This window comes from Seriola aureovittata, chromosome 10 (assembly GCF_021018895.1).
Source record: "Seriola aureovittata isolate HTS-2021-v1 ecotype China chromosome 10, ASM2101889v1, whole genome shotgun sequence".
In the NCBI taxonomy this organism is placed as follows: domain Eukaryota; kingdom Metazoa; phylum Chordata; class Actinopteri; order Carangiformes; family Carangidae; genus Seriola; species Seriola aureovittata.
In genome coordinates, this window is record NC_079373.1 from 26,352,678 (window position 1) to 26,374,970 (window position 22,293).

Genomic DNA, 22,293 nt, shown 5'->3' on the forward strand with positions numbered 1-22,293 from the left:
CTCCACTGTTATCTCTGCTTCTTTCACAACTTTAGTGATTGTGCTGCCAGCAATAATCACCAGAGTGCCAAGTGTGGATCAATCCACCGCTGAAAATAGACCCCAACAATTTCCTCTTGTTTGATTTTAAAAACAACAGTGACCAGCTGTTAACTGAGCCTTTTTCCTTTTAAACAAAGGATGATGCTGTGTCCGTATTCAAGGGGCGCATCCGTCGGAGGACGGTGGCGTGGTCCTTCGTAGACCGAAGCGAAATGAGACGGTCTGGATCTCAACATTTATTAAATACATTGTCATTGTTATGAGAAACTGACTATGAACAGAACAATAGCCAAAATGATAGGAACTAGAAAAACAGCTTCATGGTTGAATCCCTCCGCCACTCGGACTACTTTCAGGTTACATCCCAGTTTATCCAGAATCATAAATAAAAATAACCATTTGTGTGAAACTGCTGTGGAACGTCTTGAATTAAGGCTAAAAAGTGTTTTGTGAGGGAACACTGACCTTGACCGTATGAACAGATAGAAAACACGAAAATATAAAAACTCCTGTTGTAATAAACCATAATTCTCCATGTGTGCCATTAAATTTAAACGGTGAGACAGGCTAGCTGATTAGCATGCTAACTTCAGTAGAAGGAAATAAATGATAGAAATAGAGGAAAAAACGAGTTAACATTCAAGTCGACATGTTTCTTTCCAGCTTCCTCTTTCTTTACAGCTGTTGGTGAGTAAAGGAACGAAGTTTGATGCTGAACTCACGTTTCTTCTAGACTGGTAAGTAAACAGCTGCTAATGCTAACGTTAGCTATGTAGCAGTAGCAACACTTACATTTAGCTCCTTTTAAGGGACTGGGGCTTTAATTAAAATGTGCTTTTGCGACGTGTTATTGTGCAGGAGTATTTAAAGACACGAAAACCAAACCCTAAAACACAAGATGGCATTCAGCCTGAACTGTTGTTTGTTTTAGTCTCAAGTGAAAACTTGTCAGCAGCAGTAAAACATACAGACAATTACAGTAATACTGTTGTAGGTTCATCTTTATCTGCACATACATGATAGAAACTTTAAATCGCTCCCTGTGGACAAACAAAGTTTCCTGTATTGAATTGAACAGAAACTACACTGAACTGAAATATGATGATAACTATAACCATGGAAACATGAATCAGTCAAGTTTCATTGTGACAGTGAAATATTTCCTCTGAATAAATTAAAGGACATGTTAAACTATAATTTACATTTAAGTATTTTACATTACAGCGCACAACAGTTTTTGTTTTTTAATTAATCTTCTTTTTTCTTTGGTTCATTATGTGATATTCTCGCCTCTAAAGGTAATTAGATGGCAAAATAAATCCCGCCTATATCTGAGCCACATGCCTGTTTTCTTCTGGCCCAGTTCCACGGCCCAAATCTGGCCCATACACAGCAAGAATGAAAGATGCTACTTCCACATCTGGACCAATTCCAGGCTGTCAGTCAATAACAGATCTGCCCAGATGTGGAAGTACACTGGCCAGACTTGGGCCAAGGACTCAGGTATATGTTGGGCCAGAGGTTTCAGTTTGCTATCTGGCTCTGCACCCTTAGGTGCTCAGTCATTCCTATGTGATATGGATGCTAACGCTGTATGCTAACATTTCTGATTTATCTATAATTTAGAAATCCTCTGGCACCAGTGTGTGTGTGTGTGTGTGTGTGTGTGTGTGTGTGTGTGTGTGTGTGTGTGTGTGTGTGTGTGTCTATAGACATACAGTGTTAACATACATACGACAGTATGTCTGCGTGTGTGTGTCTGTTTTCATGTGTGTGCTCTGTCTGGTCCGTGGAGGCTTCAGGTCGTCTGACAGACCCGTGTTAAATTCTTCAGACCAAAACATGTCGACCTCGCAGCTGCTACTGAACACAACAGTTTACAAGTTAAACGTCTCAAAAACATTAAAAAAAAAAGTCTTCCAGGATGATTTACAGCCTGTTACACGACTCAGAAAACCTGCAGGAGACACAGTGTCGGGGGTAAACATGTTTATTCTATGTTGAATTGAGTCATTTTTACACTTAGTATCAGAGAAAGGACAAAGTACAGAAACAGATTCAGTTCACCTGGAAATAAAATAAAAATACACTGACTCATACACAGTCCCAGTTTGTGCCACATTATGTTTTCATTCAGATCCCTTAAAGACACTCGTTAGAACTTCCTTCAGAATCATCAATGACATCCATGACACACTGCAATCAGGAGCTGCTAATAGAGAAGTCAACTTCTTTTAATGGTGCTGAGAATTTAAACAAATACAGGTAAAAAAAAAAAAGCAGGGCAGCTGTTTTGAGGTGATATTTTTGCTTGATTTGAGAAAATGAAAAATGTTTTGCTCCGAGACACAAATGTGAAGATAATGTCGCTTCACTGAGATTCTCTAAAGAAAGAAAATTAATATGAAAACATGACTTTAGCAATTACAAGTTACCGAAGTTGAAGTTATGAGGAACTACATCAGTTTTTTTTCTTAGGTGATTGCAGTGGATTTCACTTTCAAATGAACTCAGCTTAAAAACAAACAAACAAACAAACAAACAAACAAACAAACAAGGGCCTTAAAACCTCAAGTTTTTGTAAAAAAAACAAACATGTTGTCAATGTTGCTAGGCGACAGAAGCAGCGCTTTGTGATGCAACAGTAAAGGCGGCACAGCTGGGGACGCAAACTGCAAATCCCCCCAAAGGCCAGACCGTCTCAGTTCAGTTCGGTCTACGACGGACACGAAGACCACGAACGACACGCCTTTCGACGTCGTTTCCCGGAGGATGCAGCCCCTGGATTAGGACACGGCTAACGTGTCGGTCAGTTCACCACTTTGATCCAGACTGAAATACGTCAACGATTTAATTAAAAAAAAAAGAAAGTGTAAAACTCTTCTGTCACCTCCTGCTCCTTCCTCCTGGTGAGGAGGAACTTTACCAACTAACAAAGTCCAGTGACAAAACAAATCTGAATTATTTTGCCTTTGATTTGTTTTGTTTTCCAATTAATTGTTTTACCCTTTAATACCTTATTTAAGTTGCAGAGCCTGGTTGATATTGTGGTGTTACGTGTTTGTGTTCAATATTTGGTTTGTTCAGTTTGAACTTTATTATTTTGACTTCTGGTTATTTATGCCATGTTTTTATTCAATAATAAAAATTAAAAAAAAAAAGTCCAATCACAAAAACCTACAAATATTCACATTTCAAAATCTGTGAATTCTTGACCGTCTTGACCGTCTTTGTACTGTACTGTCTGCTGTGATCCCTCTGTGGAACTAACAGGACTAATTTATCTTAACTTATATATTATGTGATAGTCAGGAGCGTCCAGCCGAGGAGACGGCGATACTGAAAACCTGTTCGGTTAAACTGAACTCCTCAGCGCTGGATATCTATTGTCTACTTGGCCACATTATTTACAGAATTCATAGTTTTACAGAAGTTCGACAGAGACAGTAAACTCACCTACACAGAGGCCAAAAAACACCCAGTGGTTTGACACCCCCCCCCCCCCCCCCCCCCCCCCCCCCCCCCTTTAACCCCATAGAGACTTGGTGGCACTAATTCAACGAGGTTCCTGTTCCTGCGCTTGCATTCATTACATGATCCTCCTCCTCGACAGTCGGAGCTCAGAGTCAAACATTTATTTCTTCTTCTTCCAATAACAATATATTTAAGAATTCACTTTAAAGGATTACTGTTGTGATTTCAGTCACACTGAAAGTTCTGGCTTTTGCCACCAAATGAACCTTGAACCCCCCAACACCCCCCCACCCTAAAACTCGTAGGGAGCGACGAACAGGGTGACCTTGGTGAGGTAGCGGCCCAGCAGCGTGTTGCGCTCCAGCTCGCTCATCTCCACCTCGGCCTCCAGGGTGGCGGGACCCTTGATGGGCGTCACCAGGAGGAGCGTGCCGGTCTGTCGTCCCGAGCGCTGCACGCTGAAGTGGCCCCGTCCGCGGCCGCCCGCCAGGCCGAAACGCAGCGTGTCGCCCAGCACGCGAGCCGCCGACACCCGGAAGAGGACGCGAGGGGCGGACATGTTGGACACCATGGACAGGAAGTGGAAGGAGATTGAGTTTGGCGCCTGAGTGCACGCCTTGTCTCCCACCATACATGGGTTCCTCTCACAGCGCCTGGAGACGGTGACACATACAGAAAGGTTGGTGGTTACTTTATGGTATTTGCATTTGTTTTTCTGGCTCACAGAATACGTTCGTCCAACAACAATTATTGATTATTGAACAATCATTTCTCAGAGATAATGGTTAAACTCAATCACTTTAGGTTTTGGTCTGATGAAGACGTCACCCAGAGTTGTGGGAAATTATAACAGGAATTTTCACTATTCACTGATATTTTAGAAACAAAACGATTAATGGATTAGTCAAAGAAATCACCTGTAGATTAATCAATAATGAAAATAATTGTTAATTGTGGCCAATGAGAGTCAGTTACTTTCTTTTATTTTCATATTCTATTTTCCAAAGCCTTTTCCTAAAGTATTGGACAAGTTTTGGGGCTCAGGCGGTAGAGACGGTTGGCCACTAATCAACAGGGTCAGTAGTTCGATTCCCGGATCTTACAATCAGCATTTTTTAGTGCCTTTAAGTGAACAACATTTTTATTGTTATTCTCAAGCTGAAGACTCCACCTCCCATGGAAGACGTTTGTTTGCCCTCTCCTAGTCCCAAATGTCAAAGTGCTCTTTGTTTTGAAACTTGTATTTAATCTGCACTTTGTGACTGTACGAGACATTTCTGAAGTTACAGCCTCTCCGGGAAGATGAACACTAAGACAACCCAGCATGTGGTAGAGACGCCCTCTGGAGAGTCTGTACACCACAGCGCTGTCCTCTCCTTACTGAAAGACAGCATTGTGGTTCAGCTGTGGGAATAAATCAAAAGTCCACAACCACGTTTAGTTCCCGGCCGCTGCCTCTCGCCCAATCAGCTGATCACCTGACTGGAGCCTGAAGACCCCACAGGGCGTCTGAAGCCAAACCTCAGTCTGACTCGCAGCCCAGTCACAGTTAGTGGAGGGAAGATAAGTATCGGGTGGAGAAAGGAAGTGGGGAAACTCATTGTTTTCAAATCTCTCTCCATCTCTGTCATTTGCATTTTATCTTGAGTCTTTGTCTTTTGAGGTGAGAGGTTTATGGTTTGCATTCCTCTAGTCGCTTTGTTTACAGTCTCATTGTCCTCTTCAGATGTCATTTCCCTGTAGTTTATTGTAAGTTATAAGGCAGTTGGTTTGTTAGCTGCTTGCTAATTGGCTCACAGTGTCTTCCAGGTCAGAGAACAACTCTTGTCAATTCTGTGTTTTCGATCATCAACTGTCTAAAGGTCATTTGGGAAATATCCAACGGTGGTAATGGTAATTGAAGATGGCAATGTTAAGTGTGATGCTTCAATAAGAACTTTTAGCCACAAAGAGGAAGATCGCTCCACGGATTGGCAGCGTCAATCAGTCCAGCTATCAGATGCCTCAGAAAGGCTGTACACCCAAAACTCATATTAAATCATGAAGGTTTTATAGAGATGTCACAGGGTAGTATGCAGCGTTCAGGTAAACACGACCTTCCACAATTTCCTCCAGAGAAGGAACCACATCTAAAAAAGCCTCCGACAAAGAAAGAGAACCAACGTGAGCACAGATGGACTGACCATGAGGACTACTGGCTCAAGTCCAAGTCAGCCAGTGGACTGTCAAAACATCTGTAAAGTTCTTAACATATTTTACCGGCTCCGTCAGTGTCATTACCGGCTCTGTGAGTGTCATTACCAGCTCCATCTGTGTCATTACTGGCTCCATCAGAATCATAACTGGCTCCATCAGTGTCATTACTGGCTCCATCAGAATCATAACTGGCTCCATCAGTGTCATTACTGGCTCCGTCAGTGTCATTACCGGCTCCATCAGAATCATAACTGGCTCTGTCAGTGTCATTACTGGCTCCATCGGTGTCATTACTAGCTCCATCAGAGTCATTACTGGCTCTGTGAGTGTCATAACTGGCTCCATCAGTGTCATTATTGGATGCGTCAGTTTCATTTGTGCAGCTGGTCCCAGTGGATAAGTCCAAAGCTGAATTTAGAGAGATGGACAGAACTCAGAACGGGCTTTTCTTCTCCTCCTAAGTGGCTTGATGGTTCGTATTGTTACATGTCTGTTTTCATTAGCGACAGCTACAGTAGCATGATAACGTTAACTAACTTGCTATTATCAATATAAATGTGTTTGGCAGATATTGTTATAGCTGGTTAACTGTCAGCATTGCTGTGGAACATACAACAAAGCGTTTGTCTTGGTCTGAGATGCTGGTGGTCTAGTGCGACATCTAGTGGCCGTGGTGATCATTTACAAAACCTTTAGATTGAGCCATCGGACTGATGTAGTGTGGAGATATAATGACGCTGCAGTGATAGAACAAACAGGACTGTGATGGAAAAGGTCAGGAAGACACGAACAGCTCAGAGTAAAGCTAAAAGAAAGAGGATCTGATCATGGAGGATGATCTTACATCGGTGACGTCTTGATGTACGTGGCGTTTTTCATGTGAGGACACTTCACTGCCACACACTGGAAACCTCCGAAGGTGTTCACACACACCTGGTGCGCTGTGCAGTTGTGCATCCGGTTTTCACACTCGTCGACATCTGGACCAAGAAGAGCAGAGGGAAGAGAATTACAACCATAACTGACTAATAACTGACAGGATGTCCCGCGACCTCTGACCTGTGCAGCTGCGGCCGTCCATGGCGAGGTCGTACCCGGCTGGACAGAAGCAGTGGAAGCTGCCGGGAGTGTTGACGCACTGATGGACGCACAGGCGGCCGGGCTGACCGAGAGGAAACAAGTGGCACTCATCGATATCTGAAACACAGACCGAAGCGTCAGGAGCCAAAGAACAAATCACGTATTTGTAAGTAAATATTTGTTACCTGTGCAGATGTTGTTGTCGCGGCCTGAGATGGTGAAACCCACGTCACAGGTGCAGCGGGTGGAGCCCAGGAAGTGAGTGCAGTGAGACGGACGGACAGAGGAGGTGGGGGAGGAAGATGGCAGAGCAGCAGAGGCGGGGAGGGATGAAGAGGAAGAGGAAGAGGAGGGAGCAGCGGGAGAGAAGGCAGCCAGGGAGTTACCGGTGCTGTTGAAGCCTGAAAACAAAAAAGTGAAACGAGATTTCAGAGGAAAAATAACAAACGCAACAAACCCAGAACCAGCAGCTGAGTCAGCTGTTTGACTCACGTCTGCACATTGGCTGCTGCCCGCTCCACTTCAGGGACTCCAGACACACTCGGGTCTGCGGGCCAATCAGCTCGTAGCCCGGTTTGCACAGGAAGTGAACCTCGTGTCCGACGCCAAACACCCGGCCCAGTCTGCGGCCGTGAGTGGGGAACTCTGGTTTGGGGCAGGACACTGGAGGCAGATAAAGACACAATCATTTACCTTCTATTCTTGTTCATGTTCAGTGCTGCCACTGATGGCCAGACAACAAACTGCAGCTGTTCCCCCACTCGTGTTTTTTTGTTTCTTTACACCTGACTTCAACTTGTTCCCCCTCACAGGTCACTGAACTATCATGTCCACCTCCTCTACGCCATTCACTCAGTGTCATTTCTCACCTCTCTTCTTGAAGATGGCCACGGTGCTGTTGTGCAGAGCACTGATCTTTTTCCTGAGGGAGCGGAGGCCCTGCTGGTACGACGCCTCGTGGACTGCCAACATCTTCTCCACCTGTCGCAGCGAGTTCAGCAGGTCGGGGGTGGACGGACACTCCTGTGGACAGGAAGAGGACGGGTTAGACTGACGCTGGAAGTAGGTTTTTATATTTTTTTTAAGTGTTTACAAATTGTAAAAGGTCAAAGACCAAAGAAATAAAGAGAAGGAGAAAAAACGTATCCATTGTTGATATAAAACCATCAATATGTACAGCTTTAAAGGTGGGGAATCATCAAAACCACAGATTTCGCAAAAGTAAAGGCTAAGGAATCTTAATATGAACTACAATAACACAAGTTCATAGTTCCTGCACCAGACGACTACCTTCAGTTCGTCTCCAGTCTGCTGTGTGTCTCAGGTGTGAGGTCTATACATAGAGGTGAGGTTTTCTGAGCTGCAGTAACACCTGGGTGAAAATTGGCCTTGAGCCCGAAGCTGACCTCCACTGACGGCTGAAACAGCACGCTCAATGTAACGCTACCCAACGTAACGCTACCCAACGTAACGTAAAGCAACGTAACATAAAGCAACGTAACGTAAAGCAACGTAATGTAACATAACGCAACGTGGCGTAATGCAACATAACGTAACACAACGTAACATCTCGTCACTTAACACAACGCAACGCAGCAGAATTAACCTGTGGGTCTGTGGTTGGCGTTTGGAGGCGTCTCTCTGTGGTTTGTCTCTGAGCCAGCGGTGGATGTGAAGGAGGTGAACTCTAGTTCGACATGTTGGAGAGATGATCACATTAGAGCAAGAGAAATAGTTTTTAATCCACAAAAGACACTAAAACAAAATGTAAAAAGTTGCTCCCATAATTTTATCTAAATAAATTAAAATATAACCATAGTTTTATTAGTAATTTTGGCTCTGATTTGACTGTCGGAACACAGAAACATGGACCGATAATTATTACAATATCTACAGACAATGTGCTTTAATGAACTAAAGTGAAACAATGTGGAAATGGAGGCGACCAAAATTAAACCAAAAATCTTATCAAAACTTTCAACAACTCTGCATTCAAAATGTTCCAGCTGTTTTCAGATTAATTTACCACAAATTGTCAATGTTTCTATGTAAAAAATCAAAAATCTTCCGTCTCTATGGAAAAAACCCCCAAAAAATTCTTAATAATTCCCAAGTATATTTCATGATTCTTATAGTATTTTATCTTATTATTATTAATATTACAATTATTGTTATAAACCAGCTTTGCCTGATTTGATCAGTGTGAAAAATCCTGACACGTCTTCACTGATGATGTTTTTTAACTTACTGCTGACTGACATCAGGTAAAACTTTATTTAAAAAGACATTTTGATCTCAACAGACCCCCTGGTTAGATAGATGTGGGTCAAATTAAAAATGTTCTTTAAACTTTTATACACAATGTTTTATTTTTATTGTGTTTTTATATGTGTGTTATGTTTTTGATAAATACAAATCAGGTTTCTTTATTTCTGTCATCTACAAGCTGCTTGTCTTCCTTTATCATTATTAGGAAATTGATCAATTATATTTCCTGTCCAGTTCATCTCAGTAAATAAATAATAAATAAACAATTAAATTAAATTAGACATTCAACGGATTAAGATTTCACAACGACAGCGAACATTCCTGTATGAAGACTCAGTCTCAGTAGAAACACAGTGGACTCCTGGAACTGGAATAAACCACTAAATAAACATGGTTCCTACCTGGTCACCTGGACTCACCTGAGCAGAAGAAAAGCACATGTGATGAAGACTCAGCATCAACATCAGCGCCCCAGCAGCCTTCATCATCCTGCACAAAACCTCCATCCTCATCCTGGGAAACCTGCTCCGCGTCTTCAGCTCCTCCAACACTGGATCTTCTCCTCTCTCGCTCTTTCTTTTCGAGGGCACTTGCCAAATTTCACCCACCCAACAGCCTCCCTCCTCCACCTCCCCCCCACCTCCCCCTCCTCCTCCTCCATGTCACATATTTTGGAGGCGGGAGGAGGAGAGCAGCTCCCACATCTGGAACAAGCTTTCACTAATTCTGACCCATCAGCAGAGCCAGAATTAGACTCTCAAATTATAAGGGGAGTCAGCTGGCGGTCTTTTTAATCATCATCTGCGCGACAAAGCAGCTTCACTTCAGACTCAAAATATTCTGCTCCAATTACAGCAAATATAAACTCCCACTTTTTTTCTGAAACCCTAAACCTGCTGTCTTCCAGGATAATGTTGTGTGGCTCCTAAATAACAGGGCAGCCGATAGCCCCGCCTGGATTACCCCCCCCCCCCCCCCCCCCCCCCCCCACTCGCCAGAATGCAAGACAGGACCCTTAACAGCTCCCTGCAGCTGCTGCAAGTCCAAACTTTAACTCAAGTCATATATAAGGTGGCGCATGATAATGGCAGAGTGTGAACATACACTATAATCTCCTATAAGACTGTTCCTGCGCTCCGACACACGAATCCGAAGTTTGGTGCCTAAAAAGATCAGATTTCAACAAGGCCTTGAAAGTCATTGAAGACTCCTTGAATTATATCCTATATATTATATATATTACCTCTTTAAACTGTCAAATCTCCACCTAATGTTGATTTGAGATGTTTTTATTTATAGACCTACTTTTCTTTTATTTGGTTGTACTTTTTTCTTGTAAAGCACTTTGTAACTTTGCTATATAAATAAAGTTATTATTATTATTGTTGAGTTAGAAGTCCTGTAATCCCTGCTAACAGTAACGACGTGTAATATCTTTAAAAAACACCACTGAGTACTCTGTCGCAATCCTGCTATAGGAAGGTTCACATTGTCCTTGAAAGTCCTGGAAAAATTGTGCTTTGGATGGCGACAAAAGTCTCCATCACTGTGTAAATTTTATCAAGCAATTCTGTGAAAGTCATTAAAAAGTCCTTAGACTTAATGTTCAGTTCAGTGTGAGATTTCACTTTCTTGCAAGTTGTTGACAGTTTGTGTATTTAAGCAAATAATAAAGCTAATTAAAGTTTCTGAATCATAACGACGTCCCATTCAGTACTGGAGGACTGAAAGCAATAGTGAATATAAAAAACTTTTCACGGTTTTAAAACATAAAAAGTAATTTCTGTAACGTAGGTGTGTGACCTGTTGTGACCCCGCCCCTCAAAGAAAGGGAATTGAGACTCGTTTGGAATCTGAATCGTTGAAATCTAAATGATGAGCAACGCAGCACTGACGGCAAAACTGAAATACGTGTTAAAAGTTTCATTTAAAAATTGAAAATCGTTTTAAAAGTTTTAATTTTGATCAATAAGTGAATCAGAAGAATGAGACTATCGATCTACAGACTGTGGAAGAACTCAGACACTAAACACTGATGATCTGTAGTGACATGAACCACGTGTTAGAAAAACAAAAAAATGTTCCTTCATTTGTAAGAAATTAATTAAATAAAACTAATTAATTAAAACTGATTTCCATAAATGAATAACACAGTAGTATTCACAGGTGATTGTAAGTGTGTTATTCTGCAGTAAGAAGCTGGTGCAGTGTGGCGGACGTCCACCAGGGGGGGCTTCAGTCTTTCATTTGAACCTGTGTGTCTTTATCTGTTGCCTGTTTCCAAACCTGCAGCTGATGATTGAGTCAGAATCAGAAATCCAAAGAGAAACGTTTCCTCACATGTGGCTGAGCTGCGTTCTGGAAAATGATTATTTATGTTGGTGAAGTCACTAATTAGAAGCTGGAGCTGCGATTCGTGAGAAACCACATGAGAGATCAGAGCCGCGAGAACAAAGCTGGTTCACTCAAGTTTGTCTTTTCAGACACGAAGAGAAACTGACGACAGACAAACACAAGTTGGTTCTGAAGTTAATGTTTGTTTGTGTTGTTTTCCTGTTGCTTATGTAGAAATATCAAACTATAATTGAACGGTATTCCCTCATGAGAAACGCCCTGTCGTCTTCTGATAGATGCCGCTGCTGTTTATATCCCTAAATAAAAGGACAACCATATAAAATTACTTCATTACAAGTAACAGTCTTAAATTCAAAATCTTTCAAAATAAAAGTAGATGTAACACTCAAAGTATAAAAGATAAAAGTACATTATGAAATGTCTCCATTACAAGTAACAGTCCTGAATTCAAAATGTTTCAAAATAAAAAGGAGAAGTAACTTGTAAAATACAAAAGTACTAAATGCAGAAAAGTGTTATACTATCATTTATTATATTACTGGATAATCATTAATGATTCATCTGTGTGTGTAAGCAGAACTTTACTTCTGTAGTTGGAGGTGAATCAAGTTTAAACAACTGTATGTTAATCTGTAAACTACCGTGTAACTGTTGATAAATGTAGTGAAGTAAAAATTGCTAAAGTACAAGTAATAAAGTAGCATGGAATTGAAAATACTCAAGTGAAGTACAAGCACATTATTCCACCACTAAATAGATGGATTCAGTATTAAGTCTTTTTTTTATACCCAAATGCATTTTTAGTTTATTTCAATACTATTTTTTACATTAGAAAACTGACATATATAAATAAATATATATATATATTATATTAAAATATATATATAAATATATTTACAACCATGAGGGTGTCAGAGTATTGGAAACACCTCTGGATATAACTAGAACAACACCACCACAAACTCTGATCACAGTGCTAAAATAATTCATTATAAATGAATGAACACCTCTAAGACATTGTTAACAAAACCTTGAACATAGAAGTGCTATAAAAGTCTAACTTAGTCTTAGTGTAACTAATAAAGAAGATAAGAAACTAAAAACACGCATAAGATGTCGAATATAGTGCACACAACCAAAGATAAATAAATAACAAAATACATGCAAACACTAAAATCCTGTAGAGGGAGGAACAGAATTTGTGAACCAGGCGTTTAAAACTCCCCCTGCAGTCTGATGGATGAACCCTCATTGAAATGCATGCTGGGAGGCTGTTTGGCAGCTGCTGACAGAGGTTAACTCCAAGATAAATAAAGGAGCTCAGGAGACGCTCTGGCGCTCCTCATCATCATATCTTAATTAGATAGGACAGCTTTAATTAAAATTAAATCATTTTAATGGATTTTGCAATTAAAACAGAGTTAGATGACGGCCAGTTGGCCGGGCCGACAGTGTCTTCCCTCCCCCCGACCGAGGTCAAATCATAAACACTGATCAAACTTACACTTGGCATTTATCAGCTGATCAACGCTGCTTAAAGGTCCATATAGTGTAAAGGTCTGTGTCCATGTGTAGTGTGATTATAGATCAGCTCTAGCTTCTATATTAATACTGTGAAAGTATCAAAGCCTCAGTCCACAGAGAAATGCACACAGCCTGTATTCAGAAACTGAGCCTTAAAACCAGCCGTCAGGACTTCTGGAACTTTGTGATGTCACAACAAAGCAGTCACCAAGCCCCATATTTTCCTCTTCTTCTGTGGTTTATTTGAAGTCTTGATCCATAAGAAGATATATTTGTAGTTTTAAGAACCAAAAACCAGCTCAGTGTAGTTTTACATCTCCTCTCTCAGGCTTCTCTCTGGAGCTCTAGTAACAACAGGTCAGTGAGCCAATCAGAAGAGAGGAGGCTCTGAGCCTCTCTTCTGATTGGCTGACTGTTTTCTGATTGATCCAATAAAAATAAAGCAGATTTCAGGTAAAAACACTCAGAGAAACCAAATCCTGCGAGGTTTGGATGGTGGGTCCAGGTGGGCGGGGCTTGGTGACTGTTTTGTTGTGACATCACAAAGTTCCAGAAGTCCTGACGGCTGGTTTTAAGGTTCAGTTTCTGAATACAGGCTGTGTGCATTTCTCTGTGGACTGAGGCTTTGATACTTTCACAGTATTAATATAGAAGCTAGAGCTGATCAATAATCACACTACACATGGACACAGACCTTTACACTGGAGGAGCTTTAATATTGTGAAAGTCAATCAGCATTATATATTATTATAATATTAACTGGCATGAGGATACAAAGTCTTTCCTTACTAGACTCATGTTCCGGTTGAGAAGGGGAGAGTAATTCAGAGATGTAATCTGGGGCCTGTACATGCAGAGGTTTAATGAGCAGGCTCTTAAAATCAATTCTAAAACCAACTGGCTGCCAACGTGAAGACTTTATTTTCCTGCTTGTTGTTAGAAATCTGTCCGCTGTGTTTCTGTGAACTGATTTCAGATTAATGCCGGCTCAGAGGTCGTTACAGCTGTCTAATGATGAGGAAGTGAAGGTGTGCATGATGGGTAAAACTCAGGTGATGTGTAGTCGAGGCCGCAGTCGAACATCGCAGCGAGGTTTCTCACAGAAGGCCTGAGATATTGGCAGTGTGGCCGGTGGCTGGGAGTTTAGCTGGAGGACAGTTTCCCTCCTCCACCAGGGGGCGTGGCATCTCCGCAGGTCAAACACAATGGACTTCCTGTCTCATATCAAGACTGAAGGAGTCAAACGACAGAGCATCTTCATCCAAAAAGTTTCAGTGGAGTGTTACCTGAATGTGTCGTCACCTGTCTCCCCTCCTCACTCTCTTTCTCTCTCTCACTCACTTACTATACATGCTCACTCACCCGTGCTCCCCCCCCTCTCCTGCAGATAAATGAACCAGTCCCCTCCCCCACCCCCCCTCTTCTCCTCTCCACCCCTCTCAGATGGTACAACCCGCTGCCATACTCAGCGGTCACCTCTCTCTCTCTCTCTCTCTCTCTCTCTCTGTTGGTAAGCAAGGATTCAGTCTCTCACACTCTCACACAGTCGTCAGGTTTTATTTCTCTCTTCCTCCTCCTCCTCCTCCTCCTCTTCTTCTTCTCTTGTTATGACTCATTTCAGGAGTGACTGCCACCGAGACAGACGTGAGTACCACACACACACACACACACACACACACACACACACAGACACACGCACACACACACACACACACACACACACACAGTGTAATATCGGTGTGATTTGAGAGACGTGAGGACACATGTGGTGATGTTGCTGTGACGATCAGGTGTGTGTGAGTTCATGTGAGGAAACAACTCGTTGAAGCAGCTTTCAGATGTGGACTGTGATGCAGTTGAATAAGAGGAGGATGTTCTCAGTAAAACATTGTGTGGCGTGTGTGTGTGTCTGCTTTTGGATTTCTGTCTTTGTGTGAAGTTTTTACAGTGAGGACATTTTTAGAAATACAGCACTAGAATATTGTTGTTTATGTTTTTTATATGAAGTATAAAAAAAAAAGAATTTTCACATAAATACAGAATGTGCACAAAATATTTTTGTCAGAGATCCTTTAAAGCTCCTCCAGTGTAAAGGTCTGTGTCCATGTGTAGTGTGATTATAGATCAGCTCTAGCTTCTATATTAATACTGTGAAAGTATCAAAGCCTCAGTCCACAGAGAAATGCACACAGCCTGTATTCAGAAACTGAGCCTTAAAACCAGCCGTCAGGACTTCTGGAACTTTGTGATGTCACAACAAAGCAGTCACCAAGCCCCGCCCACCTGGACCCACCATCCAAACCTTGCAGGATTTGGTTTCTCTGAGTGTTTTCACCTGAAATCTGCTTTATTTTTATTGGATCAGTCAGAAAACAGCCAGCCAATCAGAAGAGACACTCAGAGCCTCCTCTCTTCTGATTGGCTCACCGACCTGTTGTTACTAGAGCTGCAGAGTGAAGCCTGAGAGAGGAGATGTGAAACTACACTGAGATGGTTTTTGGTTCTAAAACCACAAATATATCTTCTTATGGATCAACACTTCAAAATAAAACAGGAAGAAGAATAAAAATATGGGGCTTGGTGACTGCTTTGTTGTGACATCACAAAGTTCCAGAAGTCCTGACGGCTGGTTTTAAGGCTCAGTGTCTGAATACAGGCTGTGTGCATTTCTCTGTGGACTGAGGCTTTGATACTTTCACAGTATTAATATAGAAGCTAGAGCTGATCTATAATCACACTACACATGGACACAGACCTTTACACTGTACAGACCTTTAATGAGGCTCCCCGGTAAGAAGATAAAATCGTGTGTGTTTCTGCTGATCTGTTGTAAAAAAAAACGAAAAAAAACAAACACTTGATGAAAACACAGCTAACCATGATAGCGATCAGTATCCACTTCAGCCTCCGCACTAATCACTGGGAGTCAAGTTCAAGGTTCTGTTTATTCATCCGTAAAATCGTTGAAATGTCAGCGCTCACATCCCTCGCCGTTTGCGGTCACAGATGAAAAATATCATCAGCGTTAAGTTTTCTAAAAACTGGCCTAAACATTTTAACAGAGGCCGCGATCAACGTCGTGTGAAGATGTGACCTCGGAACATTTAACAATATATTATTTTACTGCTGTGGGAATGAATGCAGCTGGGAAGTAAATCTGACAGGTGACTCCTGTAGCTGTTGCCTGAATGTAATGTGTTTAGGTTTATTGAGCTCACATGTCAAGCTCAATTAACTCGCTCATTTACTCCCAAAATGCATCAGAAGTCACGGCGCTGAGCACTTTGCATCAGTGATGATTATGTGGTGAACAACGCAGCCGCAAACACACAGTCCAGCCTCTGAAATGAGCTGCGAGACGCATTTCCTTCCTCCAGTCTCATGACTCCTGATCTTTCTCTGATAGAGAAGGGCAAACTTAAAGAGACAGTTTTCTGTACTGAAACAAAAAAACTGTGTTTTTATTTGACTTTAGCTGGTTTTATTTTTCTCATGAAAACGTACACATCTGGAATCTGAGGAAGTCAGTGAAGGTGTCACGACTGGCGAAAATGGGTATTCTTGGTTTGCACCTGAGGTCAGTCAGGAACATTCAAAGGGCCAAACTCAGCCGATCCCTAAATGCGACGAGCACTTTGCATCACCAGTGACGACGGGAAAAACAAGGCAGCTGTAAACACATCATTCACCCTCTGAAATGAGCTGTGAGACACATTAACAGCCTCATGTGAGAATTCAAAACAACTTCACTTGTTGTGAAGAGAGTCCAAAGAAGCAAACCACTGAGGAAGCAGCATAAATAAGTCCTGTGTAACGGCAGTGTTTAAATAACTCTCATCATTTAATGACATCGCTGAAATCGAAAAGATCATTCATGCCTCACGTTTAAGAGAGTGAGACCGAGGAGTTCAAGAGGCTGATGGAGGTTTATCTGTGTCCTGAGGGGAGGAGGCTGTGTTGGTCGTGTATTTGAGAATCACTCGTATGAAAAGATTTGCTGTTAAGTGACACGTACAAGTGATTTACGAGAAAAAAATTCTGGTAAACTGTCGCACAGGTCATTTACATGTCCACCTTTCTTCACTGGGAAAATTAAAGCTCCTCCAGTGTAAAGGTCTGTGTCCATGTGTAGTGTGATTATAGATCAGCTCTAGCTTCTATATTAATACTGTGAAAGTATCAAAGCCTCAGTCCACAGAGAAATGCACACAGCCTGTATTCAGAAACTGAGCCTTAAAACCAGCCGTCAGGACTTCTGGAACTTTGTGATGTCACAACAAAGCAGTCACCAAGCCCCGCCCACCTGGACCCACCATCCAATCCTTTACAGGATTTGGTTTCTCTGAGTGTTTTTACCTGAAATCTGCCATATTTTTATTGGATGACTCAGAAAACAGTCGGCCAATCAGAAGAGAGGCTCAGAGCCTCCTCTCTTCTGATTGGCTCACCGACCTGTTGTTACTAGAGCTGCAGAGAGAAGCCTGAGAGAGGAGATGTTAAACTACACTGAGATGGTTTTTGGTTCTTAAAACCACAAATATATCTTCTTATGGATCAACACTTCAAATAAAACACAGAAGAAGAGTAAAATATGGGGCGTGACTGCTTCATTGTGACATCACAAAGTTCCAGAAGTCCTGACGGCTGGTTTTAAGGCTCAGTTTCTGAATACAGGCTGTGTGCATTTCTCTGTGGACTGAGGCTTTGATACTTTCACAGTATTAATACAGAAGCTAGAGCTGATCTATAATCACACTACACATGGACACACACCTTTAGATATAATAGACAGATATAATATGGGACCTTTAATGAGGCTCCCCCCACAAGAAGGTAAAAAGCTGTGTGTGTTGATCTGTTGTAAAAAAACAAAAACAAAAAAAAACAAAAGAGAGAGAGGAGATGTAAAACTACACTGAGATCGTTTTTGGTTCTTAAAACCACATATATGCTGAAATTAAATAATAAAATCAGTTAATGAAAAATTAATATCCTGTGCAGCATATTATCCATCATCATCATCACGGCTTGCCATTTTGCTGAGAGGTGTTTATCATTTCTAACAGCATATTTTGGGGCAGCAATGTCAGTATTTGTTGATAAATTCTCCCCCGTCCTCTCGCCGCCTCGGGGTCTTTAGGGTCTCCATCCAGTATCATCCTCCATTATAACACCTGACAGTGTAACATCACTCACTATAATCCATGAACGTCATGTCAGCTTCCTGTCAGATCAGTTCCTCTGTGTGTCACAGAGCAGCGCTGCTCCGACGACACGTCTTCGGCAGCTGGAGGCTGCCATTAATGTTTTGTTTCAGGTCCACTCGTAGCCTTAAATGGTCATTTAAGGCGCGTAGATTATTTGTAATGATGGAATCTCATGAATGTGTCAAGTAGTTTTAGCTCAGCAGGTAGAACAGGTCACTGTCGCCCTGAATCTCAAATTGCCCCTGGTTGTCAGGGCAGCACCTCGCGTGGTAGCTCGCCGACATCAGTGTGTGAATGAGAGGTCGATTGTAACGTGCTCTGGATGAAAACAGATAGAAATGTCATCAGTTCTGCAGGTGTTTGACAAGTGGCTGAAACATGAAGCATCGACACTGAAGTACCAAGAGCTGCAGTTCCTCTAATGACCACCAGAGTCTGGCTCCAACCCATGTTTAACACAACACTTTAATATCCCGGCACCAGCAGAAATACCGTATCAAGTCCTAAAAGAAGCCACTGTAAAAGAGGAGGTGTGTTGTGTTTTCACTGATGGTTTTAGTTTGGAAACACAGTGAAGTCGGGATATGTTCTAGAGAGAGCTGCCACTCTGATCCGTCTCTGATCCCACTGACTGAAATGTGACAGAAAACGTCTCTGTCGGTTTGTTTTTGAACTCCTTTGTGCCGACTCTTCATTTCCTCTGCGCGATGACAACTCTGAAACTTATCTGTGAACTCTACAGACACAGATCTGGCAGAGGCGGACGCACCCTCCCCATCACCGCACAGCAAACAGACATTCCCCGACAAACACTGAAAGACAAACAGAGATGGACGGACCGAGGTGGTCGCCGTGGCCTCATCCAAACGGCTGCAGCCGGCCTCCGCTCTGGGTTTCCTGCCAAACTTTGAATAGCCTGTCCCTGAAAACCAATAACCATGAGGGTGTGAAATTGTCCTGTCATCACTCTCTTGCCTTCCCTCCTCTCTCATTTCGCCCTTCTTTTACTTCTCCATCGTTCCCCACCCCCCTGTAAAGCCGATGTGTCGCCCAAACAATGCAAGGCAATAAGCAAGTAAATGGCTGTAATCACTCAGTCGATGATGCACAATCACCCGTTCAGCACGCCGTGGGTGTCGCGGCGACCTGGCAGCGTTATCGATCTCTGGTGGAGGGAACGATTAAAGGCACCCCGGCAGTTAACAGATGGTGAGTGACGGCGCTCATAAACCTCGCACTAAAAGACTAATGTCCTACAAGCTGCAGCCGGCGTGGCAGCCATAAACAACCCTGCTGCCAACTGTCAGCGCTGCGGTAGGGGAGAGGAGGATGATGGGAGGCGAAGGGCCAGCTGCCTCCTCGCCGAACACGGTTTGACACGCAGGGGGTCCTTGGAGCCGAGCGCTGATGGAGGTCATGGAGAGACAGACTGCTCTCAGCTTTCAATTTCAAAATCCAAATGGAGGCTGAACGGTCCGAGTCGGACTGAAGAGATGGAGAAAACCAGGACGGGTTTTATTCATTCGTTTTTTGTGTGGCCACAGTGACGGTACTTTATGAACTCTGTAAACACAAATCTCATAAAGTCTTTGCTTTGCAATCACAAGAAAATAGTTCTGTGGTGGGACTCTGTCAGTCAGTCCACCACTTTAGCCCCAGGAGGAAATATCTCAACAGTTATTGATCCATTGCCAGGAAATTTGGACCAGATGTTCGTGGCTCCCAGAGGGTAAATCCTATGGACTTTGATGAAGGGCGCATGGTGAACATTAGACCTGCTAACCATCTGCATGTTAGCATTTAGCTCAAAGCGCAGATGTGCTTAATTACAGCTCAGCAGAGTTGCTAGCAGGGCTGGAAACTCTAAGTCTCGTCACTTTATTGTTCGAAACCAAGCATCAACCTCCGAGGCTGAAACATGAAGCATCAACATGAAGAACCAGCAGCTGCAGTTCCTCTAACGGCCACTAGAGTCTGGCTCCAACAGTGAGTCAGTCCCCATAGACTCCCATGTTAAAATGTCCAACTTTACAGCAGAAATAAACATGTTTACAGCCTGGTACAGAAACTGTTTTGGTCTCTAGAGCTGATTTCCTCCTTCATGACACCTGTTTATATAACTCACCTGTTTATATAACTCACTTAGATTTAACATCATACATCCTCCCTCTGTTTGTTTTTATTCCTCCACGACGGCGACAGTCAGAGCAGCCATATTGTTTTCAGGGTGTCTGTCCTTCCGTCCCATTCTCCTGGACACGATATCTCAGAGACGCCTCGACCGAACTTCTTCAAATTTGGCACAAACATTCATTAGGACTCAAGGATGAACTGATTAGATTTTGGCGGTCAAGGGGGTCAAAGGTCAAGGTCATGGTGACCTCACAAAACATTTGATGGTCATCACTTCACACAGCAATTATGACAAAATTTGCAAACAACAAAGACAACCGTCACACACCATGAGGCCGGGAACATACTGGCTGTGTGACGCGTACGTGTCACAGTTCGGCGTCTAGCCTTTTGTTTTTGCGTGACACGTCTCCCAGCAAAAATAGACAGAGAGAAGACAAGCTGATGTCATAGTGACATCACACCTGCAATATATATATATATATTTATATATATATAACACTGACACCTTCCACTATCGTTATCTCTGTCTAGGCTTCGTACAATCAACCTTTCCACAATATGGGACCTTTAACCTCGTCTGTCGGGGGTTGGAGGAGGTACACCGGCTGTTTGGGGATGATAAACACAGACTACACAAGAACAACAGTTCAGTGTTTTCTAAAATTAATCTCTGAGCTCAAATTCTGCTCATGTCCTGAAGAACTTTCTGTCTCTCTCAGGCTGATAGACAGGCAGTGAAGCAACGTGAATGTGAGAGAAAATTAACTCTAGTCTGACAGATGGAGGCCAATTAGACTCTCAGGCCGCTCGTTAGGGTGGCCGGCTGAGCCCGCTGGGCCTGTGTGTGTGTGTGTGTGTGTGTGTGTGTGTGTGTGTGTGTGTGTGTGTGTGTGGAGAGGTTGTAGCTGTGCAGTAGTCTGAGAGTATGAGTATAGGAGTTGTTTATTTACTGTGATGTGTGTGTGTGTGTGTGTGTGTGTGTGTGTGTGTGTGTGTGTGTGATGTGTGTCTGTGTGTGTGTGTCTGTGTGTGTGATGTGTGTCTGTGTGTGTGATGTGTGTCTGTGTGTGTGTGTGTGTGTGTGTGTCTGTGTGTGTGATGTGTGTCTGTGTGTCTGTGTGTGTGTCTGTGTGTGTGATGTGTGTGTGTGTGTCTGTGTGTGTGTGTGTGTGTGTGTGTGTGTGTGTGTGTGTGTGAGTGTGTGTGTGTGTGTGTGTGTGTGTGTGAGTGATGTGTGTGTGTGTGTCTGTGTGTGTGTGTGTGTGTGTGTGTGATGTGTGTGTGTGTGTGTGTGTGTGTGTGTGTGTGATGTGTGTGTGTGTGTGTGTGTGTGTGTGTATGTGTGTGTGTGTGTGTGTGTCTGTGTGTGTGTGAGTGTGTGTGTGTGTGTGTGTGTGTGTGTATGTGTGTGTGTGTGTGTGTGTATGTGTGTGTGATGTGTGTGTGTGTGTGTGTGTGTGTGATGTGTGTGTGTGTGTCTGTGTGTGTGTGAGTGTGTGTGTGTGTGTGTGTGTGTGTGTGTGTGTGTGAGCCTGCAGCAGGGTCAGACTGTGTTACCTGTCCACCTTCATCGCTGTCTCCCTCAGGCCAAGGCGGTGAGACACCAGGCGACAGCGTCTAACTCAATCTGATGGTTTGTTTTTCAGACGGCGGGATGAACGGCGAGCAGAGAGCCAGCCGCACCACGACGGCCAAGAGAGGAAGCGGCGCCTCCTACAGGTGAGAGTGCGATCATTCTGCTCTAAGTGCGTTTTCACACCTACAGCTCGTTTGCTCCGCTCCGGTTCATGAGTTTGTAAACCTGCAGGTTCGGTTTGTTTTCACACAGAGAAAAATTCAAGTGAACCACAAATGCATCATTACGAACCAGGTGAGAGCGTTCTCTCTTCTGATTGGTTGGATTGTCTGGAACAGGAATGTAAACACAGGAAGAAGGTTACAGGAACCCTTGAGCTCGAAGCGCTCCAGAGTTAGTCTGGGACCGAAGCGAGACCGCCTCCTCCACAGGGTC

The 22,293-nt window shown here is 43.0% G+C and overlaps 2 protein-coding genes across 3 annotated transcripts in view; one reads left to right on the plus strand and one right to left on the minus strand.

The window, feature by feature from the left end:
• Positions 1 to 3,563: 3,563 nt before the first annotated feature.
• Positions 3,564 to 10,033, minus strand: LOC130175822 (fibulin-7-like). The gene is made up of 8 exons (XM_056386399.1): positions 9,480 to 10,033; positions 8,399 to 8,479; positions 7,662 to 7,815; positions 7,285 to 7,455; positions 6,978 to 7,193; positions 6,772 to 6,909; positions 6,557 to 6,692; positions 3,564 to 4,169 (listed from the first exon to the last, which is right to left on the minus strand). Exons 1-8 carry the CDS (start codon positions 9,570 to 9,572, stop codon positions 3,809 to 3,811), a joined length of 1,350 nt encoding a protein of 449 aa, XP_056242374.1. The 5' UTR covers positions 9,573 to 10,033; the 3' UTR covers positions 3,564 to 3,808.
• A 4,377-nt stretch (positions 10,034 to 14,410) lies between these two features.
• Positions 14,411 to 22,293, plus strand: part of LOC130176907 (RNA-binding Raly-like protein) — a 45,462-nt gene continuing 37,579 nt past the window's right edge. Inside the window, exons 1-2 of one of the 2 annotated variants that reach the window (XM_056388319.1) lie at positions 14,411 to 14,583; positions 21,929 to 22,001. In XM_056388319.1, coding sequence (XP_056244294.1) covers positions 14,547 to 14,583; positions 21,929 to 22,001 — 110 coding nt within the window. In that variant the 5' untranslated portion in view covers positions 14,411 to 14,546. The remainder of the gene's footprint in view (positions 14,584 to 21,928; positions 22,002 to 22,293) is intronic. The other variant, XM_056388318.1, reaches the window with a different exon arrangement.